At 38.7% G+C, this 14,558-nt stretch overlaps 1 protein-coding gene across 1 annotated transcript; it reads left to right on the top strand.

The window, feature by feature from the left end:
- The first annotated feature begins 7,536 nt into the window (after nucleotides 1-7,536).
- On the top strand, nucleotides 7,537-13,129 carry dmrt3a (doublesex and mab-3 related transcription factor 3a). The gene is made up of 2 exons (XM_042420481.1): nucleotides 7,537-9,788; nucleotides 11,754-13,129. Exons 1-2 carry the CDS (start codon nucleotides 9,194-9,196, stop codon nucleotides 12,773-12,775), a joined length of 1,617 nt encoding a protein of 538 aa, XP_042276415.1. The 5' UTR covers nucleotides 7,537-9,193; the 3' UTR covers nucleotides 12,776-13,129.
- The last annotated feature ends 1,429 nt before the right edge of the window (nucleotides 13,130-14,558 follow it).

Here is a 14,558-nt window from a genome sequence, read left to right as displayed (position 1 = left end):
TTAGACAAATTAATGCAGATTCCACTTTTAACTTTCACAGCTGCTGCAGGTCTGCAGGACAGTTATCCCCTCTCACCGTTTTTATTGAGTATGGTGATCTGAGCAGACGTCTAATCAGTAACTGAATAAACACCTGTGTCAGTCTGCAGGGCCTTTACATTTTCCTAAAATAGTAGTGTAAGAAGTAACAATATGAGATCTAAAACGATAAACATTCATGGAAGTAGTTGCAGACATGTGACACACCATGAAACAGAATTGAATACAGTAGTTTTATTAACCTAAATCATTAAATAAACATCTTTCTCTCACTAATGTAGATACTAATTCAGTCCAATCACATTTGTGTCTGTCAACAGGAAGTGATGAATCCAAACTGAAGGCTGAAATTAAAATATCTTTTACTTTTATCATCCCTTCTCTTGTTTGAAGTGTCACCGGATGAACCTGATTGTGTCGTAAACTGACATCATGTTACAGGATTTCTGGGTGATGAAGTTAAAACTCTTGAACAGCTACTTAAATTTTGTCCTGTAGCTGCAAAAAATACAACATGAAATTGCTTATGGCATGTGTGTTACAGTAAAAGCAGTATGTGGGTAACATTTCCACCTCACACAGTATTATCTAGTAATTTAGAACAGCAACGATTAGTCGACAGAAAATGAATCGCCAACTATTTTGATGATTAATTCTTTTGAGACATTTTTTAAGAAAAGATACTAACATTATCTGGTTCCAGCTCCTTTAAAGATGAATATTTACTGGTTTCTTTAGTCCTCTAATACTTTGTGGACTGTTGGTCGGAACAAACGAGACATTTGAGGTTGCAACACTGTCTTTGGGAAGCAATGATTGACATTTTTCATAATTTTCTGACATTTTATAAACCTCATACAACTAATCAATTGAAAGTAATTGAAATATTAATTGATAATGAAAATAATCATTTGTAGCAGCTGAAGTGATTGTATTAATTCAAAATGCTGTGTAAAACTCTCCCTGTTATATTGTTAAAGCTGCTCGTACCCGAGTGTCTTTGTACAGTGTGTATTACCAGAGTGGGATCATGGAGCTGCTACAGTAGTGAAGGATCACGGTGCTGTGTGAAGGACAGGCAGAGCTCTGCTGATAAACATCCAGCCCTGAGAGCCAAGCACCAATAAACAGGCCGAACTAGACAGACTGAACCAACTTAACAGGCCGCTGTGCATCCAGAACCAATCTGAGGACGTTACCCATCATTTGTCTTTACATCTGCTCTGCCTGATCTTAGACACACACACCGGCCTTTAGGAGGACTGAACTCTTTGTCATAAGTGTTTTGTTTTTTTTTATGAATCAGAGTCTTAGAAACAGTCAACTTTTGCTTCTGCTGTCTGCTCACGCACAACAGAAAATAGGAGGAAATGTCACTTTTGCCCACGTTATCCTATCAAATCCATAATAAAGACTAATTCTAGGCAGGTTTTGAGTATGTGGTGTGTTTAGAAATGAATGTGACTAAATTAAGTATACTCAAAATAGTTGGTATGCTGACTAAAAAGCCCAAGATTTTACAGTATTCTCCCACAAAGCAAAGCACAAAGGGAATGGAGGAGCTACTCACAGCTGGACAAAGTTAAAAGTAATCATGGATGGTGATGAAACGGCTCCAGGAAGATGAAAGAAAACAAAAGTCTGAAGTTGCAGCTTGATTTGCTTTTTACATTATATGTACACCATAATGTGCCACTTTGTAGCTCTACTCCACCACATTTCAGGACTATAATGTACTTTTTACTACAGTACATTTATTTCACAGTTCATTAAGTGACTTTGTATCTTAAGTTTTTACATATAAAGATCTATTTAACAACAACTTCAACATACAGTTGGATGCATCGTTATAAATTAAATTCCACAGAAATAAAATGCTATTTACATATAATGTATCATAATATAATGCTTTTCTTCATAATGATTACATTTTGTACTTTTAAAGTACATTTAGCTGATAATACTGTACGTTTTGCTGATTAGTACAATTCTAGACGCAGGACATATCACAGAATATTTTTAAATTGTCGTATTTCTACTTTCACGTAAGTAAAGAATCTGATTACTTTCTAAACCAGATTATTGTCTGCCAGTGAGAACAGTGGCTTCTTCTTAGATAAAGTACTTTTAATGGCCTGTAGGGGGCTGCTCATAAAATTATCAAGATATTATTCACAAAATAACAACTTCACAGGCTTAAGATAATAAGTCTCGAGTAAAACTGACTCCCCCCCTTCTGGCAGTGAGAGTAATTACAAAAACACTGTCGACACGTGCTAACGTCACAGGCTACGCTGTTACCTGCTCCGTCACTAATGTTGCAGCCGTAAAATGGTGGATAAATTGTTTTGAGCTTCACACAACCCCAACGAAATGACTTTTTTCACTATCAGAATTTGATCCATTCAGTCCGATAACATTTGGAAAGTCTAGAAGAGCCACACGATTAAATTTATTTTAGCCCAATTGAAGCTAGCAGAGAGCTAACAGGAAGTCAGCTCTCGTGTGCATGCTCTGCCCATAGAGCGTGCTCAGTATGCATTCATCCAGCCAGAGAGGGAATGTCAAACCTGACACCAGATTAAAAACTCTGCATACTGTGAAATACAGAGAGATTTATCTGGCGCTGACGGGCTTAATCTGCATTGTGTGAACTCGTTTGGCAAGAGCTTGAAATGTAACGGATGTTCATTTATATGTTAAAGTTCCAAACTGCAGGTTTAACATTCTGTGTAGTTCCTCTTTCTGATATCAATACTCATCCTGTTGATGATCGTGTTGCTTCTCCAAACCCAAATTATAAACTGCTGTTTTGTAAATGAATAGAAAGTAAAGAACTTCAGATTACATTTTATGTAACGATGTGTCAAATCCAACAATATATAAGCAGAGTAACTGATTTTTCAACATACATTTATTGCTTGAACTTCTTATATTTTGTATCAATGTCCAGCTGACACATTTTCTTGCAGTAGAAAAACAGACTTTTCCTTTTTTTTTTTCCTGGAGATAAATGTGTGTGTGTGTGTGTGTGTGTGTGTGTGTGTGTGTGTGTGTGAAGGCTGACGTCTGACTGATGTCCTCTGAGGGAAAAAAAGAAGCGTCTCACTGATTCAGATGTCGAGCTAATTCCTGTGTAGTAGCTCAGTGTCCCGCCTCCCCAGGGAGACTTAAATCAGCGTTTCTGTGACAGGACTTCTGAGTGGCGGCGACGCCCCCAATCAGCACCTAATAATAACCCCACTCAGCAGAGGTCAGCCCCTCCCCGCGATAAAGGGGCCCCGCCGGAGGAGTTTCCTCTGCTAATATAAACATGTGATGCAAGATGTTCAGTGGTGACCTCCATGTTCAAGTGATTTTTGTTGGGTGAAAATGTAAAGTATTTGCACAAACTGATTTTTTTTTTTTTATTAGGAGAGGGTGATTTTTAGCAAATAAAGGGGAAATACAGTGTTATGACTTCTCCTAATGAGTGTTTCCTCTTAACTCTAAATTGATTTAATATAAACGTAACTCTCTTTCTATAATAATCCATTTTATCTTCATTAAAGATAAAATATTCAGAGAAGCATTAGATGATAATGATAATCAAACTGAACATTTACATGACTTTTCTAAATGAGTTAAAGATGAACCAGTGTGCTTCACAAAAATCGCCTGATGTTGTTGTTTACAAAAGTGAGTTTCCAGCACAAAAGATGCCACAAAATGTAATAAATTCATGATTATCATTAATAAAATGTTGGTTTGTGCAAGGATATTTCTCTTGTTGTTGTTGTTGTTGGAGGTTTTCTGAAAAACAAAATGCATGTAAATGAGATAAAATATAAATAAAGATGGAGATACAGTCTTTTTATTTTATTTTTTGTCACTCTTCTTTGACCATGGCGTTGATTGGACATCAGGCTAATCAGAGTGTCCACTTTGAATTCAGGGAGACTAAAGAACTTTTAAAAGAGAAAAAAAATACTGTAGAATTCATAAGCAATAAAATCCTCTTCTTCAATGATGCTTTGCTACTTAAGAGTTTTGCAATGACATAATTAACAAGGTCTGGTAGGTTTTGGTTGCTAATGTTTGCTAATCTTAGCAAACTTAAAGGATATAGCTGATGACTTTCTGTGTTTTTCTTATTGTCAACAAATCTCATGTGCAGAGTCAAACCAACAATGAACTGATCTACTAACAAGTATTATGTGTTTATCCAAAGTCTGATAAATCTTATTCCTCCATTGTTGTCCAAAAACTATTAAAAACACGTCAATGAGTCACACTGCTGCACAGGATGACATGTTTCTTATCACCCCGAAAAGACCCAGACATTGTAAATTTGTCAAAGAAGTTTAGTAGAAATTCAAAACTTTGTGATACATGTAGCACAACAAGCTAGCAGAGTGATGTCAACAGACCCGCGTCCTCATGCATGCACTGTGGCCTCTTCCTGACACGGAAATACTGTCCGGAGAGTGAAAACTTGACTCTGTCTTTAGTCTTTGGAGCCGTTTCTAAACAAACTAACGTGACTAAACTCTTCTCTTCTCTTCTCTTCTCTTCTCTTCACTGATGTGTTTTTAATAGTTTTTTTTTGCCAACAACAGAGGCCTACAGCACAGAGGTGAGATATATCAGACTTTGGATACACACACAATACTTGTAAGTAGTTAATTCAAAAGAAATATACAGAAGAAAAATATAAAAAATCACCAGACTTTTCCTTTAAAGGTGCAGTATGCAGAATTTAGTGGCATCTAGCAAAACAGACTTGGCAGAAATGGAATATAATATTCATAAGTATGTTTTGTATGTATTGCGTTTTTGTTCTAATGAGCCCTTTATATCTACACAGGAAGCGGCTCCTCTTCTTTCTGCCAACTCTGTTCTGCTTGATGCCACTAAATCTTACACACTGCACCTTTAAGACTGATATTAGTGTGTAACTGACATTAATTACTGAGTCTGTTTGCTGATTTTTATGACTTTTCCCTACTTGTGCAAATGTTACCGTTTCATCACGTCAGATATGAACATTTCAGTCGTTATATCACAAAAGTACAAGAAGAATTAAGCAGAAATTACAAAGTCTCATTAAGGGTTTTGATCCTCATTGTTTTTACCTACCAACCTGGCATCAGTGGCATCATACATGTGGATCATTTAGCCCTTTTTTGAGGTTTCAATGTATTTTTCTGCCTCCCTCCAGTAGAAGCTCTGTATATAGCTGTGGAAGAACAAACTCATACTTCTCTTATGAAGGATCGCGTACGGAGGAGAGAACTATCTCAGCAGCCTCATAACATCTTTGTCGACATCTCGAACCTCCTCCTCGTGTGTCCGCAGCTCTGATGTCTGAACAGACAACCTGACATCTGCATGACTGAACAAAGAGGAGTAATGAGCATCAGATGCTAACCTGCTGTTCTCAGATTCCTCCATACAGGAAGCTGTTGACTTGCTTCTTTAGTTTAAAATGCCTCCTTTTTTATATAAATACATGAACTCAAATTACACTTTTTCATACATCTTTGTGAATTCTCCTTCATTTTAAGGCTTTAGCCTCATCTTTTGTCTATAATTTTAGGATAAGTGACTCCTGTAGAGCTGACAGAAAAGTATTGTATATAGTATTTGATCATCAATTTAATCATTTCAGTCATTTTTAAAGAAAGAAATATAACAATTCTCTGCTTCCAGCTTCTTAAACATGAATGTTTTCTGGTTTCTTTAGTCCTCTATGTTACTGAACTGAATATCTTTGGGGTTGTGGACTGTTGTTCGGGGCAAAACAAGATATTTTAGGTTGCATCTTGGGCTTTGGAAACAGTGATCGACATTTTTCACCATTTTACAGACCAAATCACCAATCAGTTAATCAGGAAAATAACCGACAGATCAATCGATAATGAAAATAGTCATTAGTTGCAGCCCTGAAGTCCTGACATTAAGAACATTGTGGTCTAAACGCAGCGTCATGTTTACACTGTAATCATTGCAGTCAACTAGTGAACTGTAGCTAATAGCAGCCTCACAGTGCAGCTGTACAGTCATGATGTGTCTGTTTGTCTTTGTCCACAGTAAGTAAAGTTTCTCACATTATGGTGTTAAATATCTGCAAATAAGAACAAAACAGGCTCCAGATAATCACTGCTTGTTGCCACTGGAGTCATAAAACCTGCTCATTGTTTTGTCTTTATAAGATTCATCATATCTCTTCTTCACTTATTATCACACTTATTTCACATCTGTTTAAAGCTCTTTAAAAGCTGATAAATAAATCACTTTCTACTTTTAGGTAGATGATGAATTTGTCTTCAAACCAAATTAAAATGATCCATCTGAGGAGTTTTGATTGAAGGTTTTGTGGTTTTTAAAAAGGATGAAAAACATTTTCCACACTGAACAAAACTATTAATAATTGCTCATTTCAGGTGTTTTCTTCATCATACGTGATTTAAAGTAATAAAGTGATATTTGTGCAGGCTGAACACTCTAAAGTTATGACCATCTTTTTTTATAGCAGGATGTCTGTTTTCCATTTTACATGGAAAATTCCATCATTTCATCAACAAAAAACTGTCTAATATAAATCATTTGTCAAGTTTGTGTATTTGGAGACTTAACCTGAGCTGAACTGTATCCAACATGAGAAGATCTAAGATTCATGACATTATCAGTTAAATTCAAGAAATTTGACTTTAAAAAGTAACTTGACAACAATAAACAAGTTACTGTGTTGTCAATGTAAGTGTTTCTATAATATTATATCTAGCTTTAATCTATGACAGCAGTTCTTCAGCCTACAGAAGGAGATAAATCTGATGAGTCACAAGATGATTAAAGCTTGTTACACAATATAGTGTTTACTGTTTTTCTGACTTGTTCATTTTTCCCCTTTTCTTACTTGAACTCACTTTAATAACAGAAGCTTCTGGTCCTCAGGCCTTCATCAGGCTTTTTTGTCTGTATGAATTTTGCCAGAGTGAGTTTTTGATCCCACACACCTGCCACTAAGACCTTTTTATAGTGAACAGGAACTTTTTTTCTCCTTGTGAAATAATAGATTTCAGTTCAGTTCAGATCTTTATTGTGGAAGAGGAGATTGTCATTACAGCAAGGCACAAAAACATGAAACACAAACACAATAAAACCACAATAATATGCAGAATAAAATAAAGGATGTGTGTTAAAAGCAAAGACACAAGAATAGAGATCAGAAAAATAACAGATTTTTCACCATTTCATGTTTAAATGAAACAGTCAGAGGAGGAAAAAAAAATCTGTGATGCTTCATTTTTGGGGTTAACAAGCCAAAAAGGTTGAGAAGCACTATTCTCTGTTTAGTTTTGGCAACATATTTTTAGTAACATCTTCATTTAGAGACTCATAATTTGTCTGTGTAACTAATTTTAATTAACTTTATTTTGTTATTCAGAAAATTCCAAAATATTCCTTTAAGATCTAAATTATGCAATAATATTGTGTTTCCTTTTTAAAAAAAAAAGTACAGTAGGCCTTATCTAATAAAGAACACATTCTCACAAATAAAAATACATTTAGTTTGTTTTATTGAAATGTTCAACATCAAATATTTACATGGTGACATCTTTCTTCATCTTGCAGAGCATCAAAATGAAAGAATAAAAAGCCAGGCTGAACGCCATGCAGTTACAAGCCAACCTGCAGTATAAACTTTTATTCCGCTTTTGTGTTTTACTCTTTATCAACGAACAACATGAATAAATTTATTATGCGTTGTGGTGCAGGCGTCCACCCCGCCGCCTCCCACTCCCACAAATCTACTCGACCGGCACAAACTGCAAAGCCACTCTAGTCACCTTGAAATTTCCTCTGCTATTTTCCAATTAAAAGCTTAATAGCCCTGGAGACGGGCTTCATGTGGGGAAGTTTACCGTGCTCTTATTCTCTGTAAGCCGCGCAGGCTCGGATCCCATTATTTGCTTGAATAAACCTTTTTTACGGTCAGAAATGGGCCCCGGCTTTGTCCGGTGTTATGTTTCAATGCCCTCTATTAGTCCAGCAGAAGGGACATATCAGCATCCTCGACATAGTTCCCAAAGGGCTTTTTATACATGTAGAGACCTAATCATCTAAGTTATGTACGGTTGCGTAAAAGGTGCGAGAAGGCAGCGCGCGTTTTGTCAGAATTAAGGCTCAAAGCCTGCAGGCCTGCAGCCAACAGCTGGCAGAGGAAACGGAAAGACAAAATGCTCTGACTTCTTCAAATCTAAATTGAATTATACGTGATCTTTGATTTCCATATTGCTCCTGTTATTTCCTTAAAGTGAGGATATATATCTGAAATGATCCAGATTAGAGGATAAATTAGATAAATAAAGCATAAATTGAGTGAAACAGCTGTGTTTGGACTGTGGACTGAAGGTTTACACGTATCTTTTGGGCGTTTATGGTGCTATTTTCATGTTAAATGGTTTTGTTTCATGTTAATTGTTATAATTAACATTAAAATGGTATGCATCATGTTTATAAAGTATTTATAAATTGGTGCCAACAGGAAATGTTGCAGTTTGTCTTTAAACCTCCTCTGAATGTTTAAATGGTTTGTTTCATGCAAGGATTCAGTTTCCATTTGAATTTGGACTTAATTTTTTAATGTATTTATGAAGACATGATGTCATATTTTGTTTCATGTTGAACTGTTGGACGTTTATGTATCTTAAAAAAAATCTACAAATAGCTGCAAATAGAAAAAGCTCTGAGTGACTCTGGCAGTTTGTTTCATACAGAGACTCAGTTTTCCTGCACAAAGTCTTAAAATATACAAATCACAGGCCTGTCCCGCCTTTTCTGGGACCATTTCTGAGGAAAATGTTGCAGCTTTGTGGAGATGTAATCTGTCTTTCAGGATCAAGTCTTGAAAATCTCCAAACTACTGAAACTACACAGTGATTATTTGTTTCCTCTTGACACAAGTGTTTCTCTCGTCATTAAACATATCGTCCTGTTTCTAAAAGAAGCTCAAACGTGTGAACCTCAGAGGGAAACATGTTGTGTTATCTGAACCTTGCTGGCAGATTTTTTTTTTTTCGCCTCACATGGACATTTCTTGCAGCGTGCAGGCGCCTTGACGCGAGTGACAGCGTTTGGTTACTCGTCTCCATAAGAGCGTGTCAGCCTGATGCATATCTGTGCTGTCAGCCGGGGGAAAGGTGGATCCTCCACTACAAGCCTACACCTCTTATCCTCATCCTGTCATGCGTGTAGCAGAGCTGCTCCATCCAGCCCCATCTCTCCTGACAACAACACTCCCGCCCCGCCTCACCTCACAGCAGATGCACTTGTGCGTCCTGGAAAACACGCTGCGTCCGACAGAATGAATGGCTACGGGTCCCCCTACCTGTACATGGGGGCTCCGGTGTCTCAGCCCCGGGCCCCGCTGCAGAGGACCCCCAAGTGCGCGCGGTGCCGGAACCACGGCGTGCTCTCCTGGCTCAAAGGTCACAAACGCTACTGCCGCTTCAAGGACTGCACCTGCGAGAAATGCATCCTCATCATCGAGCGGCAGCGCGTCATGGCGGCGCAGGTGGCGCTCCGGAGGCAGCAGGCCAACGAGAGTCTGGAGAGCCTCATCCCGGAGTCCCTCAGAGTGCTGCCCGGCATCGGCATAGCCGGGGCCGGAGAGGGGAACCAGGGAGCTCCGCCGAGGACAGAGGAGCTGGAGCTGAGGTGGAGCAGCACCGAGCCCACGCAGACAGGAGCACAAACCTGCGCAGGTAGGAGGATGATGAAGAGGAAGGCTGCAGGATACAGTTTGCTTTTAAATGTTTAAATGTCTGCTGAAGCTTTGTTTTTATTTGACGGAATGAAAATAATGAAATGTGACAAAATAGTGCCATTTTATGGAGTGATGTCCTCTTTCTTTTGGCAAGAAAGACAAATAATTTAAAACTACAACTAGTCTTCTACTAGTATTATTACTGATAAATACAAATAATTTAATAAATAAATCACAAAATGTCACATTCTCACAGGATTACTTCACCAATATGTTTCACACACAAAAAAATCTTTCAAAGGAAAATGATGTAAAACACATTTATAGATTAAAACAAGTAACGATTTAAAAATTAAAAAAAGGAACAAAGACTGAGATTTGTATCTAATCTGCACGTGACTCCTGTACAAACAGTTTTTGGATGCGATCAACGTCAAAGTGTTAAAGTATGTTGAGATTTTGTTTACATTTAGTTCCACACAAGTTACCCCCAAAACACATTTTCCTTTTAAATGAATATTGTGTTATTTTGGAGTGACGTCATTACTGATATATGAAGGTTAATTCAGGTCATTTTTCATTTTTTAAAATCACTAAAAGAGATTTTATTGATGCTCAGAGGAAGAAAATTCACACAAGAGACAAGAAAGACTCAAGAAAGTAAACAGATAATTCAAAATAAAACACTGTTTGCTTTTTATTTAAAATATCACAGGACATGTTAGAATATAATAAAGTGTTTGTGTGAAAGGTGAAATAAAATATTGTTTTTGATAACACATTTACAAAACATCACATAATAATAAAAAGGGAAACAAGGCCTAAAGATGACGTGTCCTCATGATAACCATGAGATGAATATGGATTTATAATGTGAGATTTCACAGTTCTCACTATTTGATTTTTAAAAGCAAAACTTTATTTATATTATTGAGTCATTTACAGAAATGAATAATATGTTTGAAAGCAATTAGCTTTGGCAGGATTTAGAGGCTAATAGTGTTGTTTTGTAATTATCAGAGTATTAAGAGACATTACGACTAGTATTTAGATTTTCTGCGTTTATTATTGGACATTGTATTTGCTCTCTTTCTCCATTTTTTTCTTTAAGGGGTGATCTTTATGTAAGAAATAACAAATTTTGTCAATTGTTTGTTTTTGGAGATGGTTTCATTTGGATGCTGTAAAAGCCAATTTATTCCACCTTGTGCATTATATTCTATAACTCAACTTCAGCACCTTTTCTTCTGTTTGTTACTGAGCAAATGAGTGTTTATTTACCTTTTTTTCTTATTTTTTTCTTATTCCTCCCACATTTGGAGATCATGCAGGGTTTATTTTAATCATTACCGAGATATTCCCACCTGCAGTAGCTGTTTTAGTTGTGTTTTTTTTTTTCTCTTCATCAGACTCCACTCGGTTGCTTTTTGAGACTAAAACAGTGGGACACAAGGCCCGAGCTTCACCTCAGCCTGACAGAGCAGAGAGAGCAGAGCGCTTTAAAAGATTACAGTAATCAGCGCTGGACAGCTTGAATCGAATGTAATCGCCATATTTCTTGCAGGAGGTCAACTTCAGATGAAATGTTACCAAGCAACAGGCGATCTGTTTGCCAAATGTGGTCAAAAGGCATCGACGCCAGATTCCTCAATGACACACAGTCAGCACTTTGTGTTAACAGCTTTGCAGAGAAAGGAAGAAAAAAACAAAAAGTAAATCCACATAAATAGCTGTGCTGGAGACAAGTTGACAAGCGATTAATTGTATGTTTCCTTTTTTCCTCTTGAGGAGAACTGAGAGTGGCCTTGCTTTGAATTAGAGGAGTAAGAAGTGCAAGCCAGCGTGTTTCTGAAGTTAGATTAGTCTCCTTAATTCGTTTTTAATGCTCCAACAGCTTTGCGGAAGAGGAAATATGTTTCCTATCTCTTTGTGTCTTGACCTTTTTTGTTTCTTTGGCTTGCAGAGCCGACAGAGGACGGTCCTGATGATGTGTCAGGAGGGGAGAACGGAGAGAGCTCCAGTGACAAGGAGCAGGACCCGGTCAGCTCCCCTGAGGGCTCCAAACCAAACTCCTGCTACACCCCTGAACCTCCAGGCACCCCCTCCCACCCAGAGGAGAGCCGCTACAGCCTCCCTAAAGGCGGCAGCACAGAGAAGGAGGCCAAAGCCGAGAGTCCTCAGAAGTATCCCGTCAGCCCCGGAGAGCAGAGCGTGTTGATTGAAGGCCTCGCCGGCTCCATCAACCTACCCTTCAGCCTCAGAGCCAACCGGCCGCCCCTGGAGGTCCTCAAGAAGATCTTCCCCGCTCACAAGCCCCCTGTCCTGGAGCTCATCCTCAGGGGCTGCGGGGGGGACCTGGTGGGGGCCATTGAGGTGCTGCTGTCCAGCCGGAGTCCTGACAGTACTGGCGCGCACCAGCAAGCCGACCCGCACCCAGACGCCCTGGTGCTGCCCTCAAACGGACACCTGTTCGAGCACACCCTGGGCTCCTACCACCCGGTGTCCTCTTCCGCCAAGTGGTCGGTGGGCTCGGCTTTCCGGGTGCCCGAGTCCCTCCGGTTCACATCCGACTCATCTTCGGGCGTGGTGTCCGGCCCGCTGGGTGTCCCCCTGCAGCACCCGTCCTTCCCGCAGCCCACGCGTTACCCGCTCATGCTGCGCAACTCTCTGACGCGCAGCCAGGCAAGCCCCTTCGTGCACAACGACGTGACTCTGTGGAATACCATGGCGCTGCAGCAGCAGTACCAGCTCCGCTCGGCGGCCCAGTACGTGTCGCCTTTCTCCCCCGCAGCCCCCGCGGGCCCAGGGGGGACCGTGTTTCGCAGCTCAGCCATCCTCCCCTCCAGGCCTTCCGAGGAGCAACGCATCAGCATCCAGGAGGAGGGCTGCTCGCTGGGACCCAAATCCGGCCTCTACTCCCCCGATGAAGACTACGAAGAGCGCTCCGACTCCGCAGACTCCCGCATCCTGAACTCCTCCACCTAGAACAGACGCTGATGATGGACTAATGCAGCAGGGAGAACCAAAAATATATTGTGATGGACATCCAGTCTGTGTAAAGTGGGGGGTGAGGGGGAGGGGGTGTCTTGTTTGAATTGAACTGTGTCAAGCAATCACCCTTTTGATAAGGTGATGTTAATCCTCTTTAACACCATCCTTCACGCTTTCAAGATGTCACGTGGACTTGACCAAAACGGATGAATGTAGCAGACTCACGTTGTTTTGACAGTCTGTCGTCATATTTCCTGTAAGCATGTTTAGTACTGTGAAAACTTTCGATGTAAGGATCACAACTGCATGTCAAGAGTATGCCAAATAAATCTGAGTAGTCCAAATGGATCAGGTTGTTGTTTTTTGATGTTATTGACAAAAATTAATGATTAAATTCTTTAATTATGTGACTTGAAGGCCTGGAGTTACCCTAACCCTTGTAAACGGCTGACCACACTGTAGTTATGAATTTATAGCCTATTTAACAAAATATTGATGACATTAAATACTAATAAATGCAGTATTATCTAGAATATGTTAAGATCTGTGTATTGTAGCAGCAGAATTATGTAACCAAGCTGATATTCTTAATTTTTAACAAATCAAACATATCAACCAGTATATCCACACCTGCACCAGCTGTTTCTAAGTTCAAGCCTATATTAATATAATAATATAATATAATGTTCAATTAAGTTTCCATTAGGGACAGGTAGAAAACAATTAGTAGCCTAATAGTATACTGGAATTGTAAATATTGTAAGTATATTGTAATATCTGAAGTGTTTAGGCTGCTAAGTGGAGATTTATGCATCACTAAATTAAAACTGGTTTCAAACTAGTTTTTACGCAGTGATTAATTGTTACAGAATATTTACTATTTATTGAATTGTCAGGTCAGAGGTGGAAGAAGCACTCAGATCCTTTACTTAAGTAAAAGTACCAATACACTAATGTAAAGTAAAAGTCCTGCCTGTAAAATCCTACCTAAGTAAAAGTACATAAGTATTATCAGCTAAATGTAGTTAAAGTATTGCAGTAAAAGTAGTGGTTTGGTCCCTCTGACTGATATATTATTATATATGACATCATTAGATTATTAATACTGAAGCATCAGTGTGTGAGCAGCATGTTGCTGTTGTAGCTGCTGGAGGTGGAGCTAGTTTCAACTACTGTATATACAGTTTAGCTAGTTTAGTCCAGTGGTTCCCAACCTAGGGGTCAGGCCCCTCCGAAAGGGTCACCAGATAAATCTGAGGGGTCGTGAGATGATTAATGGGAGAGGAAAGAAGAAAAAACAAAGTTCTGATACACAAATCTGTTTTCAGTTTTTGGACTTTTTCTCTAATCTTTGATTTTTGGTGAAATATTGGATCATTTGAACATTTATTGAAATGAAAGCATGTGAGAAGTTTAGAGGGAAAAATCACTATTTGGAGGAGCTGTTAACAACTCACAGACATGTGAAATGTGACCCCGACTACACACTGCTTTTTGTAAGACGTCAAAAGCCAAAAAGGTTGGAAACTACTGGTTTCATCTTTGACAATGTGTTGTATTTTAAAAGCTTGTAATATTATCCATTGTGTCAAATCTTCATCTGAAAAGTAACTAAAACTGTCAAATAAATGTAATGGAGTAGAAAGTACAAAAGTAGTGGAAGTATAAAGTAGCATCACATGGAAATACTCAAGTAAAGTACAAGTACCTCAAAATTGTACTTAAATACAATACTTGTGTAAATGTACTTTGTTACTTTCCACCAGTGGATCTTGTG

The sequence above is a fragment of the Thunnus maccoyii genome, chromosome 9 (genome assembly GCF_910596095.1).
Source record: "Thunnus maccoyii chromosome 9, fThuMac1.1, whole genome shotgun sequence".
NCBI lineage: Eukaryota > Metazoa > Chordata > Actinopteri > Scombriformes > Scombridae > Thunnus > Thunnus maccoyii.
Note: the sequence above shows the minus strand (reverse complement) of the source record. Positions and strands in the feature narration are given on the sequence as shown.

Bases quoted from the DNA above. Each gene is read 5' to 3' on its own strand.
- dmrt3a (XM_042420481.1), top strand. From the start codon at position 9,194: ATGCATATCTGTGCTGTCAGCCGGGGGAAAGGTGGATCCTCCACTACA. The intron at 9,789-11,753 runs GTAGGAGGATGA...TTTGGCTTGCAG, and splicing joins AGGAGCACAAACCTGCGCAG to AGCCGACAGAGGACGGTCCT.